The sequence below is a fragment of the Humulus lupulus genome, chromosome 4 (assembly GCF_963169125.1).
Source record: "Humulus lupulus chromosome 4, drHumLupu1.1, whole genome shotgun sequence".
In the NCBI taxonomy this organism is placed as follows: Eukaryota; Viridiplantae; Streptophyta; class Magnoliopsida; order Rosales; family Cannabaceae; genus Humulus; species Humulus lupulus.
In genome coordinates, this window is record NC_084796.1 from 139,003,183 (window position 1) to 139,027,642 (window position 24,460).

At 35.7% G+C, this 24,460-nt stretch overlaps 3 protein-coding genes across 3 annotated transcripts; 1 reads left to right on the plus strand and 2 right to left on the minus strand.

Annotated features, from left to right (window-relative positions):
• The first annotated feature begins 1,198 nt into the window (after nucleotides 1-1,198).
• On the plus strand, nucleotides 1,199-8,127 carry LOC133830838 (DEAD-box ATP-dependent RNA helicase 51). Its single transcript, XM_062260915.1, has 12 exons — nucleotides 1,199-1,639; nucleotides 2,127-2,312; nucleotides 2,837-3,022; nucleotides 3,834-3,917; nucleotides 4,363-4,404; nucleotides 4,555-4,626; nucleotides 4,771-5,070; nucleotides 6,295-6,333; nucleotides 6,421-6,525; nucleotides 6,800-6,868; nucleotides 6,968-7,093; nucleotides 7,711-8,127. Exons 1-12 carry the CDS (start codon nucleotides 1,235-1,237, stop codon nucleotides 7,861-7,863), a joined length of 1,767 nt encoding a protein of 588 aa, XP_062116899.1. The 5' UTR covers nucleotides 1,199-1,234; the 3' UTR covers nucleotides 7,864-8,127.
• Nucleotides 8,128-12,079: 3,952 nt separating this feature from the next.
• LOC133829196 (early nodulin-like protein 6) lies at nucleotides 12,080-12,869 on the minus strand. Its single transcript, XM_062259060.1, has 2 exons — nucleotides 12,686-12,869; nucleotides 12,080-12,578 (listed from the first exon to the last, which is right to left on the minus strand). The coding sequence occupies exons 1-2, from the start codon at nucleotides 12,867-12,869 to the stop codon at nucleotides 12,235-12,237; spliced, it is 528 nt and encodes a 175-aa protein (XP_062115044.1). The 3' UTR covers nucleotides 12,080-12,234.
• A 592-nt stretch (nucleotides 12,870-13,461) lies between these two features.
• LOC133829197 (piriformospora indica-insensitive protein 2-like) lies at nucleotides 13,462-15,705 on the minus strand. The gene is made up of 2 exons (XM_062259061.1): nucleotides 15,128-15,705; nucleotides 13,462-14,863 (listed from the first exon to the last, which is right to left on the minus strand). The coding sequence occupies exons 1-2, from the start codon at nucleotides 15,356-15,358 to the stop codon at nucleotides 13,613-13,615; spliced, it is 1,482 nt and encodes a 493-aa protein (XP_062115045.1). The 5' UTR covers nucleotides 15,359-15,705; the 3' UTR covers nucleotides 13,462-13,612.
• Nucleotides 15,706-24,460: the final 8,755 nt, after the last annotated feature.

The window sequence follows — 24,460 nt, forward strand, 5'->3', positions numbered from 1 at the left end:
GAGGTCGAGATCTAAAGAAGGTCTAGCGAGGCGATGTGGACAACAAGGGCCCTAGAGCTTGGAGAAGGGACACGAGATCTAGGAAGGGGCTACGACCAATCTGAGATGGGGATTTGATGGGGATCGGGGACGATGTTAGGGCAAGGGCTTGGGAAGAAGGCACACACAAATTCGAATATATATATATATGAGATCTTCATATGGTGGTAATCTTTTTGCAGATGGTCAGGATGGCAGCTTCATTTGGCAGAGGAAATGTCTAGATCTGAAGCTTGGGGTGCATGGGAGGAATATGGATGACCATAGTTGCAGGCATATGGTTCTTGTGAAAATGGACCAGATCGGAAAGTTGGTTGGGCGAGGGTTCTTGTGTGATTAGGGTATATCTGAAAGGTGGTTGTTCAACTGGGTTTTGAAGCTCGTGCTGGGTTGTGAAGATTGTACTGGGTTTTATTCATGTGTTTTACTAGATATTTGTTCATGATTTCTTTATGAAATTGGGGTATCGAAGGAATGAAATTGATCCATTTTTTTATGGGTTTTGGATCATGATTTGTGATGTTTAAGAAGTTTTTTTTGCTTTTGAATTTGGGTCAACAATGACGAACTCATGAACATAAACACAATTTTTTTTTTATATTTAAGTTGTGATATTTGGGAGTTAAGATGATTTATATTAATTTCTTTTTCAAGTAATTAATTAGACCATAAATTACATTTGTGATTTGTTTTGGGGTTGATTAGGTTTTAATTTAATGATATGTTTAGTCATTTCTGTTAATTTTTAATTAATTAAAGGTTATAATATTTTTTTAAATATTTTTTATTTTAAAATAAACTTATATAATTTTTTATTTAATATTTATTTTATTATTTAAATAATTCATTAATTTATAAAATCTCAAGAGTATTTTGGTCCTATTAAAAAAAAAATTTGATCAAAATAAGGCTCATGGTACTTTTTTATTTTATTTTGCAAACCCAAAATCTAAATTGTTGTTTAACAAAACAAAAAATATAATGTAACAGCGTCCAAAATAGTATTTATTCCTAACAAAATAAGTTGCATAATATTATTCCACTGTATTAATTTTTTTTTAAATATTTTAGAGTTTTTTAATTTAATTTTTTTATAAGAATTTTATTTTAAATAAGCGATATTATATATATATATATATATATATATACCGTAAGGTTAGGCAGTGTTAAGTCGCATTACCTTAGCCTCTTTGCCATGGCCGCCGACCTAGTGAAGAACGCTTCGACCGACCCTGATGCTAAGAAGAGAAAGCGCAAGAGAGCGACGAAACCCACTGAATCCCCAAAACTGAACGAGACCCATAAAGAAGAAGTAGAAGAGGCAGTGGAGAATAGAAAGAATGAGAAAAAGAAGAAGAAGAAGAAGAAGCATCTAATTATGGAGAAAGCAAATCTCCCTCAGGAAGAAGAGGAAGAAGACGGAAGAGGAGGAGAAGAAGAAGATGGTGAGGAAGCCGAGGAGGAGCATAAGAAGACGAAGAAGAAGAAGGTGAAGCCTGAAGGGTATGGGATAATGAGTACAGAGTCATTTGTTTCTCTGGGCTTGTCTGAGCCCACTTTAAAGGCCATTCAGGAAATGGGGTTCCAGTTTATGACTCAGGTTAGCTCAGTTCTAATATAACATTGCATTAAAAAGAAAGAAAGCATTGGTTTGTGAGAAGTTGTTATGATTTGTTTGCTTAAGTTTTTCAGGAGTGCATTTGGGTTTTAAGATAGAACATCCAGATGGTAGCTTGTTGTACTAACTGTTCTCAAATGAAAATTCTGAAAGGGTTTAACTTTTGGATAGTGGATACACTTGAAAATTTATTTGATCCTTTTGACGAATATGATGAGTAAGAAGCAAAATGTTATATGTTCTTTAGCATTTTGTGGAATTATTTTTGTGTACTTTGTAGGTAATTATTTTCAATCTCTTATTGTGTACAGCAAGAATTTATTTTTATCTTTTGCACTGCAATATCTATTTCAAACACTGATGCTCACCATTCTTGCTTGTTGTGTGCTGCGAAGACTCGGATATATCATCTGCGATATTAGTTTTTCTTGGATTGGTATAACGTTTTGTATTTTCAATTTAAATGTAGATTCAAGCCAAAGCAATCCCTCCACTTCTGATGGGAAAAGACGTCCTTGGAGCTGCTAGGACAGGTTCTGGTAAAACTCTTGCTTTCCTAATACCGGCTGTGGAGCTGTTATATCATGCTCGCTTTACGCCACGAAATGGTACTGGTGTCGTGGTTATTTGCCCTACAAGAGAACTTGCAATACAGGTAAAATACCTGTTTGTCAGTGATGCTTTAATCCCTCTTTTTTGCATCCATGCTATAGAAGACTTTGGTTCTATTTAATACAAGTATGCAACTTCTGTTCTGTGTTGGGTCATAGATTCATAATATGTCTAGTCTACCTTCCTATTACAATAGCATAAATGGCTTGGGTGGTGTACTTTGTTTAATTTGTTTTACTGCACTGTGATCCTTATTAACTATCAACTTAAAAGATCTAATGAATGGTGGGGTACCAGAACTTATTATTTACTCATGCCAACACAGGATCTACTGAACATTCTGATAATCCATATGAATTATAAGCTCGTATTGTATTTTATTCTATGGCGCCAACTTGTTTTTTCCTGTACTTTATTAAGTTCCAAAAGCCTTACTGACACAAAAAAATGTAGGTTTCAGCTCCCAGTACTTACAATATATCACGATACTCATCTTGTTTATTATACACTTGGTGTGTGTTTATCTGTTTTAGACATTGTTGACTGATTCACCATGTAAATATTCAGACCCATGCTGTGGCAAAGGATCTTCTCAAATATCACTCACAGACACATGGCTTGGTTATTGGTGGTGCGGCTAGAAGAGGAGAAGCAGAACGTATAGTAAAGGGGGTTAATTTATTGGTGGGAACACCTGGTCGTCTGCTCGATCATCTTCAAAATACAAAGGGTTTTGTATTCAAAAACTTGAAGGTAACATATGCTATTTATACAGAATTTTATTTCTAAAGCTTGTTATCAAATTTATAAAATGCTTTTATATTGTGATTTTCTTTGAGATTACGTTTTACTATGTCATGGTTAGTTTGTTGAAAAGTAAATAACTCTTGTGCACTATATTTTCATAAATTAGGGCTGTCCTTTATGATGAGTTTAAACCTAATATTTTTTGTTGTGGAAATCTGCAAGTCCAGACTTGATAAAGTTTAAGATCTCACCATTTCTCCAAAAAAAAAAAACGTGTAATGGAGTTACTAAAATGGTGGTTGGCTTGAACCCCTGCTCATACAAACCTACCCGACCAACCACTTGTGCAAGCTACAAGTGGCAAGTCTGTTTTTTATTTATAATATTAGGGTGGATATGTGTGTGAATCGAGTTCTTTTGGCAGTGTTACTTGTTTTTGGTTAAGAGTATTAGTCTATCCTCATTATTATTCATATATTATCTTAAGATTTTGAGAAAATTTCTGTTACTCGATGTTCAGCTGGGGGCTTGTGCGAAGAAATTTGCAATTTGATTCTTCCACAGGCATTTTATATGTTGTGGTGCCTTTCCTTACTTTTCAATACTACAAACTATTAAAATTTCCTTGGAGATAATTTACTTCATGGTTAAAACCTGTATTACCCTAACCAGAACTCTGAACTTTTTCGTTCTGTTATGAATTAGTTTTGATTATATTCCCCGTTGAAGATCTCACCTCAGACAATGTCTCATTTTGTTGGAGTGGATATGTATCTTGCATTCTAATTATCGCCCCTCCACTTTTCTTGGAGTGCAGTGCCTCACAATTGATGAAGCTGACAGGATATTGGAAGCGAATTTTGAGGAAGAAATGAAGCAAATTCTCAGGATTTTACCAAAGGTGAAGTATATTGGTTTATTCTCATTTAAACTTGTACAAATAGGAATGGGTTATTTCTCAAGCACCATTTGAATTACTGGATTAAAGAGTACTTTTATTTCTCAAATATTTTGCTTGTAGAACTGCTAAAGTAGTTGATCAGGGATCAAAAGAATTAAGTGCCACCTTAACTTGGGTGTGGTTGAAAGTTTTATCTGAAAATACTGGATGTTTCCTTGATTTGTCTTTTTGAATATTCAGTGGTCAGTTAATAATTGGTTGATCACTTTGACTGTAGTTTATATTTTTATTTTTTTGTCAAAATGTTTGCTTAGAATTAGTAAATTATTTATATTTTGAACTCAGCGGGCAACTGTTTCACTGTTTCTATTTGTGGCCCCAATAACATATGGTTAGATACTAGTTTGAAGATGTTTAGCTGACTGAATTCTTGATCAATTTGCAGACTAGGAGAACGGCTTTATTTTCGGCAACCCAAACTCAGAAGGCATGTACATCATATCTGTAGTGTGTAGTCATATATTTGTGTGTCTTTATTCTACCATCTATTTCTTGTACGTTTGCTTTACTTATTTTTAAACTATTATTATTTTTGAAGAATGTTCTCACGTTTTATACTTTTTCCAATAACCTGCAGGTTGAGGATCTTGCCCGGTTGTCTTTTCAGACAGATCCTCATTATGTCGATGTGGATGATAAAAGAACCAAGGTCAACGTTTAAACTTTATATTTCATATTTTAAACATTTTAGATGTGAGGCACCTTAATATAGATTGCAATCTTTTTTATTCTTTATGTTAAAGTTTATAAAATATTGTTTCAATTCTAGTTTTATTAAATTATGGCATTGTAGGTTACAAATGAAGGGCTGGAACAGGGTTATTGTGTTGTACCTTGTGCCAAAAGATTTATACTTCTCTATTCATTCTTGAAGAGAAATCTGTCTAAAAAAGTGATGGTCTTCTTCTCTTCTTGTAACTCTGTCAAATACCATAGTGAGCTTCTAAGATACATTCAGGTGCCTTGCTTTGATATACACGGGAAACAAAAGCAACAGAAGAGAACAACAACATTTTTTGACTTTTGTAAAGCAGAGAAAGGCATCTTGCTGTGCACTGATGTTGCTGCCCGAGGACTTGATATACCTGCAGTGGTATGTTTATTTCTTTCCTTAGTTGCTTGGTTATTACATTTGTCAAATTGTTCCATATCTCATTTCTTATGTATATCCCGTCCAAATTAATTCTATATTGCAATAGTAATGCTCTTAAAGAATAATTATTGCAAAATAAGGATTTATCACATTTCTATTATATTATGATTGAATTAAAGTCTGTCTAAATGTTAGAATTTAAAGTGATGTTTGGTGGGATCCTCTTTCGGTGCTCAAAATGAGGATGGACAAGTTTGTGAATGCTAAACTTATATCCTTGGGGATGAACTAACATAGTTCAACTCACTTTGTCCATTCAATAGTAAATATGAGCCTAATATTTTATCCTTCCATCTCTCTCTCTTTCACTCCATTAAATGTGTTATGCACATCTTTTCACACATTCTTTTAGTTTTAGTACACATTTCTCAAATAATATTAACCCCATAGATTATACTTGTTTTTATTCAGTCCTTTTTTTTGGTTTCACAATCCATTCAACAGATTATATCATTATAGTACTAAGGAGCTCGTTTGGTAGGTAGGGTTGTACTAGACTATTGTCTAGGATTGGATGAACAGATTAGGTTAGTACTATAACTTGTTAGTAAATGGGGAAACAAAAAGACGATATTGAATAAATCAATGTAGGTAAATAAAATTCATGGGGCTTACATTATTTGGGAAGAGTGCTGTGACATTATATATGAAAAAATGTGGGACCACATTTTATTGGAGACTGAGAAGGAAAATTTAAAAAGAGCAAGTATGAGGCCCAGATGAGAGGATGATACTATTTTAAACCAAGCATAGGATGGGTTAAAATACTCCCATTTTAGTCCACAATATTGTTTACACCCTTTTTAACTACTGTACATGGACTAAATTCAGATGAAGAGGACCTGAAAGTATGAGCTAACCTTAGCCTCCATATGAGCAGTTACATATTTCATGAAGTGATGATAAAGACGTGAATTTTCATTGGTTTGTCCTATTACTATGCCCTTTTACTAACTTGAAAATTGGCTTTGCTCAGATATTGTGGTTGAAATTTAAGTGCTGGAACTTATGTTTGACAATGAAGTTATATTTCCATGGCATCAATCACTTTGAAAGCTGTGTCGTCTTTTGCAGTCTAAATTAAATAGATTCCACATGTTGTCATTTAATCATTTGAGTGCTCATGACAATTCTATGTCTAACACAATCTCTCCTTTTGTGTAGGACTGGATTGTTCAGTTTGATCCTCCTGATGAACCAAAGGTGCTTGTCAACTTATTTTGTTACTTGCTATTGTCCAAATCTTCTTACCTACTGTATTTCTGACACTGTACTTTGGATTACGTCCAGGAATATATCCACAGGGTTGGTCGAACAGCTCGTGGAGAAGGTGCAAAGGGAAATGCTCTGCTGTTTCTCATTCCTGAAGAATTGCAGTTTCTTCGCTATCTCAAGGTATTATGGAACTTAAAACTTTGGAATGTTGGAGGAAAATAGGGGGAAAAAGGAGTTTGAAACAAACTAGAGGCAAAATCGATCAGTTTTTAACATTTATTCATGTAAAGAACTATGGTATAGCAGCTATCCCATGAAAGAATGGAGGGCTTCATAACTTTCCTTTAACTTTGTATAGATTTATATATATATATATATAGTTACACTTGTATATTGTGTACTCATTTCAATTTTATTTATGTTAATGATATTTACAAGTCATATTAATTTTCAGGAAGCAAAAGTCCCTGTTAAAGAGTATGAATTTAGTGAAAAGAAGCTTTCTAATGTGCAGTCTCACCTGGTAACCTTACTCATTAGTCAATGTCGGATTGTAATTATATATTCTTTGGTAGACTAAAAATTAAGTTAAACTGAATGATATTTACTTGGATTGATGCAGGAGAAGTTGGTGGGTAATAACTACTATTTGAACAAGTCCGCAAAAGAAGCATATAGATCATATATATTGGCCTACAATTCCCACTCCATGAAGGACATTTTCAATGTTCACCGCCTTGACATGCAGGTACCAGATATTATTTCTATTTAATCTATTCTGTGCTATGTGCAGTAAGGTTTCACTATTACAGATACTGCTTTTGGAATGATCATTTTGCTTTCTTGGTTTAAATGCTAGAACTGCATGGAAAATCCTAAAATGTTAGCAAAAATTAATAAAACATGCAAGGTTGTAGAATTTTTGCTTGCACACTACATCGAGTGGATAATTTTATCCAGCACGTTTTAATGTGATAGATTCCAAGTTTAATGAAGAGATTTAAAATTTAGTTCCATGGATTAGGGGGAAAAAAACCTGAAATATGTCTCCAAATACATCCTACCAATCAACCAATTTATCTCCCTCCTATGACATTGTCAAGTGAAGGCTGCTATAATTCTCTAAAAAGCTGTAAAAATTTCTGTTGTTGTGAACGGGACAAAAAGTGAAAAGCAAACAGACCTATTTTACTACAGTCGTGTCTGGTCGTAACTCACAGCTGCTTGATATTTTTTTACCGATTGGGTGTCATCTCATGAGATCCCTAAATTCTTATTCCACTTATAAACCATCAGCTGTGCATATATTTTATGGTCTTGCTGTGCATTACTTAATGCAATTTTTTTTTGCTTTTCTTCTTTCAGGCGGTTGCTGCATCTTTCTGCTTTTCTAACCCACCCAAGGTGAACTTGAATATAGACAGCAATGCCTCAAAGTTCAGAAAGACTTCGCGTAGGGTTGAAGGAAGCCGAAATGGATTCAGCAGAATCAATCCTTATGGTAATAGCAGGAAGTAAGGTAGAGGTGAAGAGAGATTAAATGTTAGGTGACTGCAGTTCTACGAGGCTCTGCAAAAGTTTTGTTAGGCCAAATTCATGTTCTTGAATTATCTCCCGTTACAGAGTTGGAAATCTTTGCCTTTTTTCTTGCAACAATTTGTGTAGTATTTCAACCTGAAGACATGAAGTTTTGATTCATTTTCTAGTATAAATTCGTGTGAAGTGATAATTCCATATGGACATAGTACAAGATCAAAATCAACAATCTAAAGCTTTTAGTCTTGTCTTGATTTTTATTCCTGCCAGAATGTGCTTGTAGATTTAATATTTGGTAATGCATTAGAGGAATAAAGTAAACATTTCTCCAAGTTGCACGGTGGACCTGACAGTTAGAGGAGGCTTTAATGCAATTTTGTCTTTACCAGTAATTTTTTTTAAAAAAAAAAATGAAGAACAGGATTGTAAAAGAGGTTCCCCTCAAAAAAAAAAAAAAATTGTAAAAGAGGCAGAGAAATGCCTTCTCAAAATTAAAAAAAATATATTTATTGTTAATTTTACATCATTATTATAAGAATAAATAATATTTTTGTTCTCAATTTTTGACACTATTAGATTGTATACTTAAAATATAGGGTGTAACTCCCATTTCTTTTTACAAATACATTACAACAATTATGAAAGATAAGAGAAGATATTTTTATTTATACTTTTGAGTGCATTACAATGCTAATCAAATGCTAGAGCTATTAAGTAAAGTGGAATAATAACTAATGAATATGCAACTATAACATTCATGGGCATTTCATTAGTATAATACCCATAGAATGATGCTAAATACAAGCAAACAATCACCAAAATTATGAACAATAAAGAGAAATTCATGATTTGATGACGAATTTTATCTAAAAGGTTAAGAGATGAAGAAATTGTGCAAGTAAATGGTTGAAGGAACAAGTATTTATAGGACAAAAACTAGCCGTTTATGACCGTTGGTGAATAGTGATCCTGACCGTTGGGGATATAGTTGTTTTCTATTATGGGATTTTAACAATTCTAAGTTGTTGAAGTAACCAACAGGTGAGAATAATTAATTTATGGGTGTTAGAGAAACATTTTCAGAAAAGTTTGTGAGTAAAAAATGTTAAACTAAGTAATATAAGAAGATTGAGAAATTTTCATTTTTTTACTATTCATCGGGTACTATTTATAGTGGGTCCTACAGCGGGGTCCACCCCATGGGTCCCACATGTTGATGCAGTAGTGATATAGTGATGACTTAAGCAAATTACTATGCTTGATATTTTGAATATTTTATTATTTTACTATGCTTGATATTTTTAATATTTTATTATTTTACTATGCAACATAGTAACCCAATGTTTTCCTATAAATAGAGCATTTCAGAATTCATTTTTGAATTACGAAAAATCTTTCTTTATCTCACTCTGCCTAAAACTCTTTTTAACACTCTTTTAAAGTTTTAAATCTCTAAAATCTAGGCGAAGTTCTGTCTGTAACACTAGCCTACGAAGACCTTTTTGGGTAAGCTCCTTCCCGAGCCGTTCAGTTCAGTTATTTAGCTATTATTTATATATAGATTATGCTATTATGTCTAAAAATTTATATATAGATTATTTTACTATGTCGTTATAATGCCAAATGTTATATATAGATTACTTTACTATGCCGTTATAATACCAAAAGTTATATATAGATTACTTTACTATGCCGTTATAATGCCAAAAATTTATTTATAAGATTACTTTACCATGTCGTTATAATTTATAATGCCAAAATTGAAATATAAACTATTTTTTTTATGTGTCATTGAAATGCTAAACTTATATAGGCTATGGTCACACTTTGGACTATTATGGACTCTTATGACCTTATTCCCTATTATTATGGACAAGTATTATGACCTGGACTTTTCCGTATGACCATGACCACGACTTTTAGACCAGGACCATCCCATGGACAAATATAGTATGACCATATGCCTGGACATAAAATAAACAATAAAATAAGAAAAATAGAATAACAACAATCATAAACTAAAGTTACATCATGTAGATTTTATGTAAGTTAATAGTTTGTGTTTTTATCAGGAAGCTAACAATTTCGGTTGTTTTATCAAGACGCAAGGCAAGTAGAATCCTCATCTACAATACAAGTCTTTTATGTGTCTTATGTGCATTTATATGCTTTATATGTTATCCTGCCATGTTGTTATGCATAAGTTAGTTTTAAAGAATATTATATTTCTTATGCATAAGCACGCTTAATGTTCACAAACAAATTATTGAAAGCGTTAAAGTAGAGGTGCTGCTTGGGAGACCTACGTTCCAAAAATGTAAGGAGAGAGATGTATTTCCCTATATAATGAATGTTTATGAGGGAGAAATTCCCTATTATCATGTTTATGTTCAGGTGGGAATGTGATTCCCTATGTAATGCCGGCAGCAGCATCCTCTAGGGCCCAAAAAAAAGGAAAGTGAAAGAAAGAAAGAAAATACATAGCATGTTGCACGTTTATTTTAATGCATATGAGGTAGTTATTCTACTTACTGAGCCTTAGCTCATCAGATAATGTTTTGTATTGTAGGTAAGATGCCCCAAATATAAATGGTTGATGAGTATACGTGGAGCCAACATGACTGTACATATGAGGCTGACCTGAAGGGAGTGGAGTTCTGCTATGCTATTTTATAAATAAACGAGAAACTTGATTTTATATTTATATTTCATAAAAAGTATTTTGTAAACTTTATAATTTACATTAAAGCTTTAAAAGTATTTCATGAACTTTGTAATTTACATAAAGCTTTTCAATTTATCGATTGGATACATCTTCATTTCTACATTAAGGTGTAGTAACGCCACGAAAATTATTTATAAAAGTATTAAGATTTGTATGTAAGATAAAGTTTTTATTTAGTTGTGAGTATTGTATGGTTTGAGGTTATGAATATTAGTTATGTATTGTTTAATAAAGTTTTTTGTAAATTCATAATTTCAGTATTGTTATATTCATGTTAAACTTTGTTTTTACACTATATATATGCATGTTAAGAAATGAGGTCGTTACATAAGGTCAGTTAAAATTGATTGATACTATCATATTATGCTCTTTTATGAATTGCATCGAATTTTGACAACTACTAAATTGTACATCTTTAATTATAAAAATTTAAAATTTATTTTTCTATTAGTTTTTAAAAAATTATAGAAAATTTTTGAAAAAAATTGAATAAAAGACAAATTATTTAAAATTCCTTTTAAATACATTTAAGTTTGAAAATATTTTTAAAGAAAAACAAAATTGTTAAAAATGAAAAAAAAGTACATATTCCCTTCTTCTTTATTCTTTTTTAATATATTTTTCTAATTACTTTCTATTATTTTATTTTTGCTCAATATTTTTAATTAATTAAGCTTTATATTTTTTAAAAATAATTAATACATTTTAAATTTATATATATTTAATTTTTAAAATGATTTTAGGGGGCAAAAATGAAAGAATAGAAAGTAATTAGACAAATTAATAAAAAAGAATAAAAAAGACAATATGTTTTTTTAATTGTAACAATTTAATTTTTCTTTTAAAAAATATTTTTAAACTTAAATATATTTAAAAAGAATTTTAGTTTTTTTATTGAATTTTTTTTATTTTTTTATAATTTTTCTTAATTTTTTTAAGAATTAGAAAAATAAATTTTAAAATTTTTTATAATGAAAAGAGACACAATGTGATAGTGACAGTGTTGAGGGAGAAAAAAAAGCGAAATAGGGAATTTCTCTCCCACCATGTTACAAATGGAGAGATAAAAGAAAAGTCATTCTTGCAGTATTTATATTATAGTCAGAACTAGTAGAAGAAGTACATCTGACAAATTCTTAACTAACTTCCCACAATACAATATCTAATTACCAATTTTAAAAAACAGATTTTGTTTTTAAGTACTTTCTCAATTCATTTTCTGACTATTAAATTTATCACACGCTTATATTTTAAAAATATTTTTATGTAACTATAAAAAAAATAAAAATAAATAAATAATAATAATAATAATTTTCCTCAGTTTGCTGCTCTATCCTCCTTCAGTTGTTAAAGCCGTATTTTCTATTTCTGGTTAAATGCAAAATTTAGTATTTAAGCACACTTCAATTTTATATCAAACATGAAACATGGTAGATAGTAACATATCGTGTGCAAAAAATAGCAAACCTTTTACCAAAGCAAAATATATATTCATATAATAAACAGACAATATTCATAACACGAAAGTCAAACTTCTAAAACATAGTAACATATTCAGTCTAAACACTCTCCAATATCAACCTAGCTGGAAAAACAAATCTTGGTAGCAAACTAAGTCAAATTTTAATCTAAACGACAAGAACTGGTCCAATAAACGACACCATGAGAAGCATAAAAGTTGGACTAGAGAAGGCAGACATTCCAGGAGCAGCACTGCCTTGTGATGTCTCAGTTGTTGTATTCTGTTCTGCGGTTGACTGAGGTGGGTGTGCAGCATCTAAAACTTTGATGATCATCTTCTGGCCTCTCTCACAGTGCCCAGAAACCCCACTAATGAAGTAGAACAATCCCGGCCGGTCGACATGGAATACAGTGTCTCCATTGTTGGAGAAGAAAACAGGATGAGAAGAATAACACTTTTCATACTCCTCTTCAGTCACAGCCAACACAGAGTCTTTATCATACTCAAAATCTATAGACACATGAATATATATATATATATATATATATATATGTAAGAAAATCTAAGACTTGGACCTTGTAACACTAGTCTAAGTGGCATAAATTGAGATTACTTACGGAGAGTGTCACCAACAATGAACCTATTCTTTGATGCCCAATTGTTGAAGATTTGTGAGTCATTTTTGGATTTGGGAGTTTTCCAACCATATTCGCCGCCAACAGCGAAATCAGTACATGTTATGGAGAGGAACTTGAATGTGGAGAGGACTAAAAGGAAGAGTAGTAGTTTGGAGGAAGCCATATTTTGTGAAGCAAGATTTTGTTTTGGACTTGTTATGGGGAGCTCCCTTAATTTTACACTCTCTCAGTGCTCAACTGAAAGATAAAAGAGTTGGAAGAAACTAGGAAGTTTTTTAATTAAAAGGAGGGAATTTTTTGAATCTTTGTTGCTAAAAACTTGGGAGAGGATACTTACGAGTGAAATGTGGAGGTAGTGGCCTTTGTTGTTGAACTTGAAGGTAACCGTTCGAAAGGCTATCTTTGACTTGGTAAATTTATATATAAAAATAAAATTTAAAAAAAAATGACGGCCGAGGCAGTTGAATTTGAGACTTTTAGTGATATTGGCTGCATGTTTTTTTTTCCTCATTGGTTTCTTGGCTTTGGTGAAAAACAAAAATGACCAAAGGATCACTTTCTTCGTCAATGCAGCTTGCTGTTAAATATTTTGCACTTTCATAAGTGTGAAAAAATAAAAAAAAATATTTAATTATGTCTCTACTGAAGTTTAAACATATAATATAACATAGAAACCAATTTAAATGTAAAAGATATTTAAAAATTTATATAATATTATTTAGAGATATTTGCGACCAAAATTTCATAATATATTCATAATGCTTCTATTATTGCATTAGTTTGAGGACCAAAATTTACAACACATCGACTTACTGCATTAGTTTGAGGACCCTTTAACTTGGGTGGGAAATAACCTGTAAGCCGATTATCAAGACAAATGAAAATTCTTATTTACCCTTTGAGAATCTATAACATTACACTCCATAGAAACATAATGAGCATTCCTTGAACACAAAAAACGTGCCAAAACCCACCAACACTACAGCTTAAAAATCCTAAAGATCTCACTGAAAAGAAATTATCAGTGGTGTTCCAGTCCCCATTAGTACTATTACTTATCTTTTCATTTGAAACTCTTTTGTAACTATTTGATTCTTGGTTACATGGTCTAACCCCATGAGGAGCATAACTAGTAGTACTGGAAGTCAACTGAGCCATATTGTAACAAAGATTTGGGTTGTTCCAAGCTCCAAAACGCCATCCCATTTTCCTATAAAACCCTTCTGAGAATCCAAGCTCTCCTGTCAAATTGTTTCCTCCAAGGTAAAGTGTACTAATACAAGGCAGAGATGCCAACCTTGGTGGGACTATTCCTGAGAGATTGTTATAGCTAAGCCCCAAAAATCTAAGCCTTTTCATTTCTGCCAAGGATTCTGGAATGTCCCCTGTCAAACTTGAGTTAGAAAGATCCAAAATTTCCAAGTTTTGCAACTTTTTCCACTCAATATTGCTTTTCAGGTCACCCCCAACTGGGTTATTGGATATCACCATTTCTTTCAAGGAAACCATTTCTCCAAGTGACTCAAGTAACCCACCAGAAAACCTGTTACTTCCAAGGTCTAACAGTGTGAGATTATTGAGCTTACCAATCTCTCTAGGCAAGTTACCCTTTAGCATATTATTGCTCAGATCAAGCTTTAAAAGTGATCTCAGAGATCCAAAACGCAAAGGCAATGAACCAGAAAGGCTATTGCTACTTGCATCAAGTATTAAGAGCTCAGACAACTGTCCAAAACTTGAAGGAATTTGACCCAAAAAATGGTTACGTGAAAGGACAAGTTTTCTCAAGTTAACCAAGTTTCCAATTTCCGTTGGTAGCTCACCAGTTAACCCATTTTCAAGCAGCACTAGAGATTGGAGTTTGGTGAGATTTCCCATGGTGGTTGGGACTGTTCCAATGAGACCTGGGTTTAATCTGAATTCTAAGGACTCTAAGCTGTGAGTGAACTTCTCCCATCTAAAAGTTGAGATTGTGATCGGGTTTCTGTTTTGTGAGAAGAAGCAACTAAAGATTGAGAGGGTCTTCAAGTGCTTGAGCTTGAATAAGTGGTGTGAAATTTTTGCATTGGGTGAACATTTTAGAGAGTTGTCATAAACCGGTCCAATGTTTATATCAGAAATGTACCACAACCCATCATACAGATCACAGTAAACTCCCTGTATATCATACAACAAACTTACTTTAGAACGAAGGGTAATTTTTTTTTTTAATCTCTACTTAATAAATCTAAGAAAAATATGGCTATAATCATATCAATTGACCATAAAGTTAGTATCAATTTATTGTATGTGGTAATAATTAAGTTAAAGCCAAAAAGAACAATACTTGAATAGAGCCAGAAATCTTTTTTTTTTGTTCTTTTTCTGTGTTCATTTATATAAATCTTTTATAGGAAGTTACAAGCAATATCTATATAATACCTGTATTGGAGTCCATCCACAAGGGTCTGGATAGAGATCTGAACCGTTCCACCATTTCCCCACAAAGCTTTGAATAGCAGCATAAAGAGCTTCCTGCTCTGTTTTCTCCATTGGTGCCAGTGAAGAGGCTGAGTCTAGTACTATTTCATCTTCACACATAACAAACACACTACTGCTGAAGTAGAGAAGAAAGAGAATAACACCTTGAATTGTTACTAAAACCTTCTTCATGTGAACACAATCTCTACTAGTATAGTATAAGAAGATGAGAAGTTAGTTTGAGTAAGTCTTAAAATAATACTGCTAAATATAAATCACGACTATATAAGGAAATCAAAGTAAGTAGTACTCAGAGAAAAAAATAATAAATAAATAAAAACAGTAGAAACTAGAAGAAAAAGAAAGGTCAATTGGAAATTGTTCCCTAGTTTCTCCCTATGCTTTTAATTACTCTACAAAAAGTAAATCTAAAGACTCAGAAGTAAAGACCAGAACGGCAGAAGATCTAAGAAGCCTATATGTGCATGCAGCCAAGTACTGATCAGAACACTTCTCGAGGCTTAAAAGGTAACCATCGTAATAACTAATATAATAAACCAGTTTTCTTTTTCCTTTCTAAAAAGTAAAAAAAAAAAAAAAATTTGAGTTTTTTTTATGTTTAGTGAGTTGTCTAAATAAAAAAATGTTTAAGACTTCTAATAATTTCAAAAAATATCAAATTTTTTGACAATACTTAAAATATCTCTCCCATAATTTTTCTCATCAACTTCTTATTTTCTCTTCCCTCTCTCTCCCTCAACCCAAAAATTCATAGGAAATGTAAAATATAAGAGAATTCAATGTAGTAGCAAATATTTCTCACTTAGGACACTAGAATACTGCATTTTGAATAAATCTGGGTATGATTTTTGAATTTATTTTTGCGATATTTTTTTTTCATATTTGAAACTTTAAAATCTACAAAAAATCGATGTGGTTTGATGGTGCTCGACGGGATCTTAAAAATCAAGATTTTCATGAAAAAATTGATGTTGCTCAATGGTGGTTCGATGATGTTCGATGCGATTCTTGCAAGATACATAATTTTTCACTCGAGTGTTCGTTTGTGGTGATTTTTTTTTTTTGGCTATTTTTTTTTCAGGATCTACACGTTTGAAATGTGTATATAGACATTTGGGAAATGTAAATTGTTATCCCCAAAAATTGGAGATCGATGACGTGGCAATAGAGGTGACAAGTGACAGTACATGGTCTGTAAACGACACATTAATAGTCAATAAATATATTGGCTTCTCGGAGTTGTGATAAAGTGATTTGGCTTAGGAGTGACCCGGTAGACCAATGAAGAATTTTGACTGGCTTGAGCAGTGTCATGACTGACCAGGCATGACCTTGTCCAACCAGTCATGTGTTTGTCTGCCCAGGAATGATCTTGTCTGCCCAGGAATGACCTTGTCTGCCCAGGCATGACCATGTCCGATCAGTCATGACCTGTCTGCCCAGCCAAGTGCGTGTTTGCCCAGCCAAGTGCGTGTTTGCCCAGTCAAGTGCGTGACTGCCCAGTAAAGGTGTAACGACCCAAATTCGCTAATAAGGCTTAAGGGCCTTGATTAGCGTGCCAGGAGGGCACGATGGGATTTATGTGTGATTTTATGAGTTAAATGCATGGTTATGATTTAAAGCATGTTATTTGACTATTTGTTTATCTGAGATGCATGACTATGTATATTAGTATGCATGTAGGCCCGGATCGTGTTAGAAGGGCGTAATTGTAATTTTGGCCATGTTGGGCATAACTGTATTGATATGTGAATTGTACCACGTGAGTGTTGTGTTATTATTGTGATGCACGTGCCGAGACGGTCCTAGAGAGCTAGTTAACTTAAGAGTCACAACGGGATTTCTATACCCGGCTCGGGAGGAGCCCAGGGGTACCTCGGGAATTTTATGGCTAAGTTGAGATTTAGCGGGTAATGGTTATTGGAGATTTAGTAACCTGGGTAACCATTAGTTACTGCTGAAAGTAACAAGTTAGGTGAAAGAAATGGTAGAATTGCAATATAGGAGAAAGGACTAGAGTGCCCTTGAGGTGTAGTTAGCAAAGGGTTTTGATGAAGGGGTAAAATGGTCATTTGGCTGGGAAATTGATATATTGCAGCTGGGTATTAAGGGGTACACGGTTTGGGGGCTTGGTCATTTGATGCTTTGATAAATTGAAGAGAAGAAAAAGGAGAGGGAAAAAGCTAGGGCATGAAGAAGAAGAAGGGAGCGGAAACTTGAAGACTTAGGGGATGAACCAAGGAAGCTTAAGGCTGGATTCTTCATTCAAGGTAAGGTTCTATGCAATTTTAAGATTTGTTTCTGTTGTGGTTTAGGAATTTGAAGCATGGTTTAAGCTTTTCAAGCTTTGGTTTATGTTTTTGGTTTATGGGTTTAGATTTCTTAAGTTGAGATCAAATGGGTGGATTTTGAGTATGATTGTGTTATTGAGTTGGGTTATGATGTTTATGGGTTGATGTATGGTCTATTTGAAGTTTGAAATTGGTTTTGGGGTTTAGGTAATTGTTTGGGATGATTTGGAGGGGTTTAAGTTCGGGAAAAACGCAAGAGAAAACCCAGAAAATCTGGGTTCGCGTATGAGCGCCGCGGCCCTTGAGGGGAGCGCCGCGGCCCTAGGCCATTTTGGCAGGCAAAAATTCTGGTTTTTAGGGCTTTTGCCCGGGGACTCGGGGGATGGTTCCAATGTATTTTTTTAGGGAATTAGAGGTCCCGAGAGTGCGGGATTGGTCCCGGGAAGTGTTTTTGGGTTGGTTAGTATTGAAGGATGTTTTATGTGTGTTGTGACTAGGCTATTGGAGAGGCTCGTGCTCGCGGCTTTAGTGCATCAGGAAGCTCGGAGTACAGGTAAGAAAACTATAACACCCGTAGGATAGGGCATGGGTCCATAGTGTGATTGCGGGGCACGACCCTATATTGCATTACATGTTAGGGTGCAGATTTAAATAAATTGGTATTTGTTTGAATGTTGCTTGGTTTGTGCTATATATGATTATAATGAAATGTACGGCATGGCCGAGGGCGGCAAGGCCAAGAACGGCAGCGGGGCCGGAAGTAACACTTAGCACATGGGATGCTTATAGTCAGGGCAGGGCCCGGTGGATACATGTGATATCCTTACGGTGAGGACCGATACCCCAGGCTTTGGTAAGGCTTCTGGGGCGGCATGGCCGTGTTTGCTTAGTCTAATGGTTGACTTACTTATCTATGGATTATCTGATATGATTAACTGTATATTTTGCATATGTTATGAAATGCATGAGTTTTCTTGCTGGGCTTCGGCTCACGGGTGCTCCGTGTTGCTGGTAAGGGCAAAGGCTGAGTCAACCAACCATGAGTACGGAGAGCGTGAAGCGACGCGTACATGTTTGGCCTACCCGACTGCTTTGGTTGGGGGTTTATTTGAAAATGGCTGTAATAATCTATGATTTTTAGAACTGATCAACTGTAAACTCATTTCAAGATGTAAATAGTTTTCAAACCTTCTTTTGGGATCCCAATTGTTTAATACTAGAAGTTTTTATTAAGTCAACGCATTTTCAATGATTACAGCCTTAACTTTTATTAGTCACACTTTTGTTTCAAAACCTTGGTAAGCGAGTTCATTGCACTGTTTTGTCTTAAAACTCACTTGTAACGGCTCTAAGGAAGTAGGGCGTTACAAAAGGTGTGGCCGACCAGACTGAAGGTGATATGGATCAACTAGATAGAGCAGGATTACGTCAAGATTCCCAGAAACGGCTTCAACAAGAATCGGTCTTGGCATACGCGGGAATCTCTCATTTATCCCACGAATATGGTGTACTGTTACATTTTGAATATTGTTGTAATTTAAATAAAATGTGAATAATAAAATATCCCGATTATGGGGGATATCATCTGTATAATCCTAAGCCTATAAATACAAGGCTTATGGCATCATAAAGAGGACTTTTTTTTGGGCTTTTGAACTTTTGATTCAAATTCTTATTTTCTAGAGAGAGAGTACTTGTATTTGAGAGAATTCTTGTATTCTTGTAATCTACACTGAAGAAACTCAGTTGGCTCAGATTCATCTGATCTTGAGTACAGATCTATAATCACAACTCTAAGTGGATTAGGCTATTACCAACACATTGGGGCTGAACCACTATAAAAATTACGTGTGTTATTTACTTTCTTTTCAAAATCGTCTGTGTTGTTTATTTCTCTTGAAGGTTTTTGTCATTTTGGATGTTCTCACGTCGTTGGCCAAAAACGCAGTCAACATAAATATTGAAAAAAATGTAAAATGCAAAACACACCTCATGTTCAAGATATGTTTTGGTATGTTTTCAAGTTCTAAACTTTTAAAATGTGTATGTGAACATCTAAAACGTGTAGATCTCAAAATATACCCAAAATAAAAAAAAATCACCCCAAATGAACACCCGAGTGAAAAATTATGTCTCTTACAAGAATTGCATCGAACCACTATCGAGCAACCATCGAATCACCATTGAGTAACATCGATTTTTTCATGAAAATCTTGATTTTGAAGGCCCCATCGAGCTGATATCGAGCACTATCGAGCAACAATCAAGAAAAGTCAATTTTCTACAGATTTCAGAGTTTCAGATTTGAAAAATAACTTAAAAATCATGCCCAAACTCAATGGTTGCTCGATGATGTTTGATGCCAACTCAATGTGGCCTTCAAAATCAAGATTTTCATGAAAAAAATTGACGTTTCTCGATGGTGGTTCGATGCAATTCTTGTAAGAGATAATTTTTCACTCAGGTGTTTGTTTGGGGTGATTTTTTTTATTTATTTTGGGTATTTTTTTGAGATCTACATGTTGTCTGTGTTTTCACCCAAGGACACATGCCTCTTTTTCATGAGGCAACGCCCAAAAGATATGTCCTCATGGGATCGATCCAACAGTTGGAGGTTGACCTCCTCGGATAATGAGAAGGCGTCGACATCTTTCCTGGGCCATGTCCCGAGAGCTATGAATGTCTTCATAAGGTTACCTCTGTAACGACCCAAAATTGCTAAAAGGGCTTAGTGCCTTGAAAAGCGTGCTGGGAGGGCATAATTGGTTTAAATGTGTGTTTAATTGGTTAAATGCGTGACTATGTGACATGCATGATTAATATGATTATATGAATATATTATATGCATGTTTATGAGTATTAGATATGCACGGGGGCCCTTTATAGCTTATAAGGGCATAATTATAATTTTGGCCCATTGATGGCATAAATGTTATTTTATGTGATATATGGTCGAGACCACATTATTATGTGGATATATTTGCATAATATGGCTCGAGACAGTCCTAGTGAGCAAATTAGCGAAATAGTCACAGCGGGGTTTAGTACCTGGCTCGGGGGGAGCCTGGTGATATTTTGGGAATATAGAGAACATTGTTGGGGTTTATTGAGTAATCAATAAATATTTGGTAATTAATTAGACGTGACGAGATTAATTGGTTAATGGTAGGAACATTTGATGTATTAGCGGGAACTGGGGGAAAATGACCATTTTACCCTTTTGAATCCTCAGAGGATTAATAAGCTTAAAGGGTAAAATAGTCTTTTTTATTGGGTTAGGATATACTCAAAGACTTAAGAAAGTAACTAGAAACTAAAAGAAATCTCTCCCCCACCTCCTACACGTTTTCTCTCCCATTCTCTCCCATTCTCTCCCTTAAGCTTCAGGAATTTAGGTGAATTGAAGATTGGAACCATGGAAATTCAGTTGTGGGAACCTAAGGATTAAGCTGAGATCAATCAAGGATACTACTGGGGAAACTAGGCTACAATTTGAGGTAAGAGTTCTAGTCAAATTCTCTAATTTTGCTGAGTTTATGTTAAGAGGTTGAGTTTGCATGAGTGTGGATTTGATAACTAATTTTGGGTGTTAGGAAGAGTAGAAATTGTTGATAAGGTTGGATATGATGTTTAAGTTGTGGGGATAAGGATTCTGGGTTTGGTTTTGAATTTTGCTTAAAGTTTGGTTGAAGTTTTGAGGTTTTTGGCTGGGAAGGTTGAGGAGAAAACCCAGAGATTCTGGGTACGTGGGGGCGCGCCGCAACCCAGCTCATGGGCACGGTGGTCCGAATGCCCAAAATGCCCTGGGAGGGCTCTCTATATTGAGGGTACGCCGCGACCCTGAGGGGGCAAGTCGCGGCCCGCCTCCCCCAGATGCATGGGGTTTGTGTCTCTGTCTTGAGGGCGCATCGCGACCCCTAGGGCCAGGTCGCAGCCCGCCTAGGGGATTTTGGCCTAGGTTGGTTTTTGGGATTAGTAAGGCTCGGGGGTTCAAACCTAAGCGCTCGGAACGATTTCTACTACCCGATTTAGTAGAAATCAAGGTCCTGGTGGCTAAAAAATGTTTCCTAAGTATTTATTTGGGTTTAAAATTGATGATTGCCCATTGATATTGTGACTAGGTTTATCGCTAAGGCTCAGGATTGAGGATCGTGCTTGGGATTGTTCTGTATTCTTCGCTCGGGATTCGAGGTAAGAAAACTGCACCCTTGTGTGGTTGGGAACGGGACTAAGGTTCCCAATTATTGATTGCTTGTACTGTGTGTTTGTAAGATTGATGTAATATACGAGAATGAACGACCTAAGAGAGCCGGGGCTGATGGTAAGCGTACAGAATACAACTCGGTCTAAGCGAGCTGGGGTCAGTAAGATCAACAGGGGGCTCGGCCTAAGTGTGCCAACCTTGAATATTTGTGGACTTGAAATTATGTGTTTATCATTGATTAGTTGAATGTTCGTACTCTGTTTTGTGTTTGAATTGACTGAGTTAAGCTTGATCGAATACCATTATTGCTACATGTAATTGCTGCTTTCTTTGGTTTTCTTGTTGAGCCTTGGCTCACGGGTGCTACATGGTGCAGGTAAAGGTAAAGGGAAGCTGGACTAGCCATGAGTTGGAGAGCTCTGGGGGCGAGGTGTACAATGTCAGCTGCTCGTCTGCCACGGTCGAGGGAAAGTATAGGGACAGAGCCATAAAATTTGTATTTTTCCATTAGAGTGGCTTTTGGTTGTATAAAACTAAGGGTTGTATTTATCACTTATACCTTGTTTTTTTTTTTTGGATCCCATGTATTAAACATCCATTTTAATGAAAATTAACCGTTTATGTTCAAAATATTTTAACCCTAACCTGATGGTTGACTTTAGGAACACATTTTTATTCAAATGACTTGATTAGCAAGTCTTGCACTATTTCAAATACACAGTGTAACGGTCTTGGTTATCTAGGGTGTTACAACTTGGTATCAGAGTGGTCTAAGTTTAAGGGTTCTTAAAGACTAGCTGGGCATGTACACTCGCCACTAAAGAGAAGCTCGACTAAGGGTTTGGTAACTGTATAAATGTGATTACATGCTTAAATGTTTAAGTGAGATACAAATGCTTTATTGTGTGATCAATAGGGTGCATGAGATACTGATAGGGCTTGGCCCTTGACTGTTGTGTGATTGTGAAGAGGCATGCTTATTAGCATTGGTGTTGCATGTGATTGAATGTTAAGTGCTTGTCTGCATATTGATTACATGATGTTGGTTGAGTTTTAATGGTGAGCTATGGAAATACTGTTAACCTGTCATCATTGCCTAATCGGCGAGTCGTTGAGTGCAAATAAACTTGGATAACTATGCATCCAAGGTGATCAATACGACTGGCCAGTATAGGGTTCGAGGCTAGAGATGATGACCAGGGCCAGAACCCTTCGCCAGTCCCTAAGAATTGGTAGCAGATACTTGCTGATATACAAGCCTGATTACAGAGTCAAGAGGAGCAGATCCGTCTTTTGACATAGCAGGCTCCGTCAGGGAGTGCTGTACCTATTATGCCACCTGCTGTGGCACCAGTTGTACATCCACCTGAGGTTGGGAACAGGTGGGAGCCACTTTATGAGCAGTTCAGGAGGTAGCATCCTCCAACCTTTGAGGGGGGACCAGATCCACTGAAGGCTGAACAATGGATGAGTATGATCACTTCCATCCTAAATTTCATGAGGGTGTAAGGTAATGACAGGGTGGCCTGTGCCACCTATATGCTTAGAGAGGATGCCCGTATTTGGAGGGAGGTGGCATCACAGACCAGGGATATTTATACTTTGAGTTAGGATTGGTTCAGAGATCTGTTCAACCAGAAGTATTACAATGTTGCCATCAAGGCAACGAAGGTGAATGAATTCACAGGGTTGGTACAGGGCAGCATGACGGTTACAGAGTATGCCATGAAGTTTGATAGGCTAGCGAAGTTTGCATCAGACTTAGTGCCTACAAATGTGGCCAGACAGGACAGGTTCATCCGGGGGCTTAATGCCATGATAGCCCAGGATGTGAGGATTACATCCGTACCTGGGCAGACGACTTATGCTCAGGTTGTTGAGAAGGCTCTTACCGTAGAAGAGGCAGAAAATAAGATCTGGAGGGAGAATGCTGCGAGACGGGATGTTCACAGGGCAGTGCCTCCATCCACAGGGTTTGGTAGGGGCGGAGGCCCCAGTGAGTTGAAGAGGAAGACCCCTGACACTTCGACCACTTCTGGTCTTGATAAGAGGGGTTGAGGTGTTCAAGGTGGCCGCCAGGGAGGCGATGAGACATGAAGAAGTTATCTAGAGTGCACTAAATGCAGGAAGCGCCATCTGGGCGAATGTCGAGCGAAAGCTTGCTACTTGTGCGGGGTGGTGGGACACCTCAAGAAGGACTGCCCAACAGCGAAGAAGGAGGAACCAAGGAAGGTGGACAACTTGACTCTAGCTTGAGTGTTCACCTTGACGCAGGCAGAGGCCGAGGCTAGTCTCTTGGTGGTGACAGGTCAGCTTTCTAGCGTTGGCTCCTCTTATACTGTATTGATTGACTCTGGTGCTACACATTCGTTTGTTTCAAGTAAGGTAATTGATAGATTGTGTAGACCTAGTGAGTATTATACTGCGAGGTTTGGGACTATACTACCTACAGGGGAACTGGTAGTTTCTAGAAGACGGGTTAGAGCACTGCCGGTGATGGTAGATAGTAGGGAACTATCAATATATTTGATCGAGTTGGGTATGGATGACTTTGATATGATTTTAGGGATGGATTGGTTGGTCAGATATGGGGCAACTATTGATTGTAGGAGGAAGATGGTGACTTTTGAGCCTAAGGGAGAAGACCCATTTGTTTTCGTGGGAGCTATGCATGGACCCCGCATACCCATCATATCAGCATTGAGAGCCAGAGACCTATTGCAGGGAGGTTGTATAGTTTTTCTTGCTAGTGTGGTGGATAGCACCTGAGTTAAGCCA

Coding starts and splice junctions, on each gene's coding strand:
- LOC133830838 (XM_062260915.1), top strand. CDS start 1,235: ATGGCCGCCGACCTAGTGAAGAACGCTTCGACCGACCCTGATGCTAAG. Junction 4,627..4,770: donor TGGATGATAAAAGAACCAAG/GTCAACGTTTAA, acceptor ATGGCATTGTAG/GTTACAAATGAAGGGCTGGA. Junction 6,869..6,967: donor CTAATGTGCAGTCTCACCTG/GTAACCTTACTC, acceptor GGATTGATGCAG/GAGAAGTTGGTGGGTAATAA.
- LOC133829196 (XM_062259060.1), bottom strand. CDS start 12,869: ATGGCTTCCTCCAAACTACTACTCTTCCTTTTAGTCCTCTCCACATTC. Junction 12,579..12,685: donor CATTGTTGGTGACACTCTCC/GTAAGTAATCTC, acceptor ATGTGTCTATAG/ATTTTGAGTATGATAAAGAC.
- LOC133829197 (XM_062259061.1), bottom strand. CDS start 15,358: ATGAAGAAGGTTTTAGTAACAATTCAAGGTGTTATTCTCTTTCTTCTC. Junction 14,864..15,127: donor GTGGATGGACTCCAATACAG/GTATTATATAGA, acceptor TATGATATACAG/GGAGTTTACTGTGATCTGTA.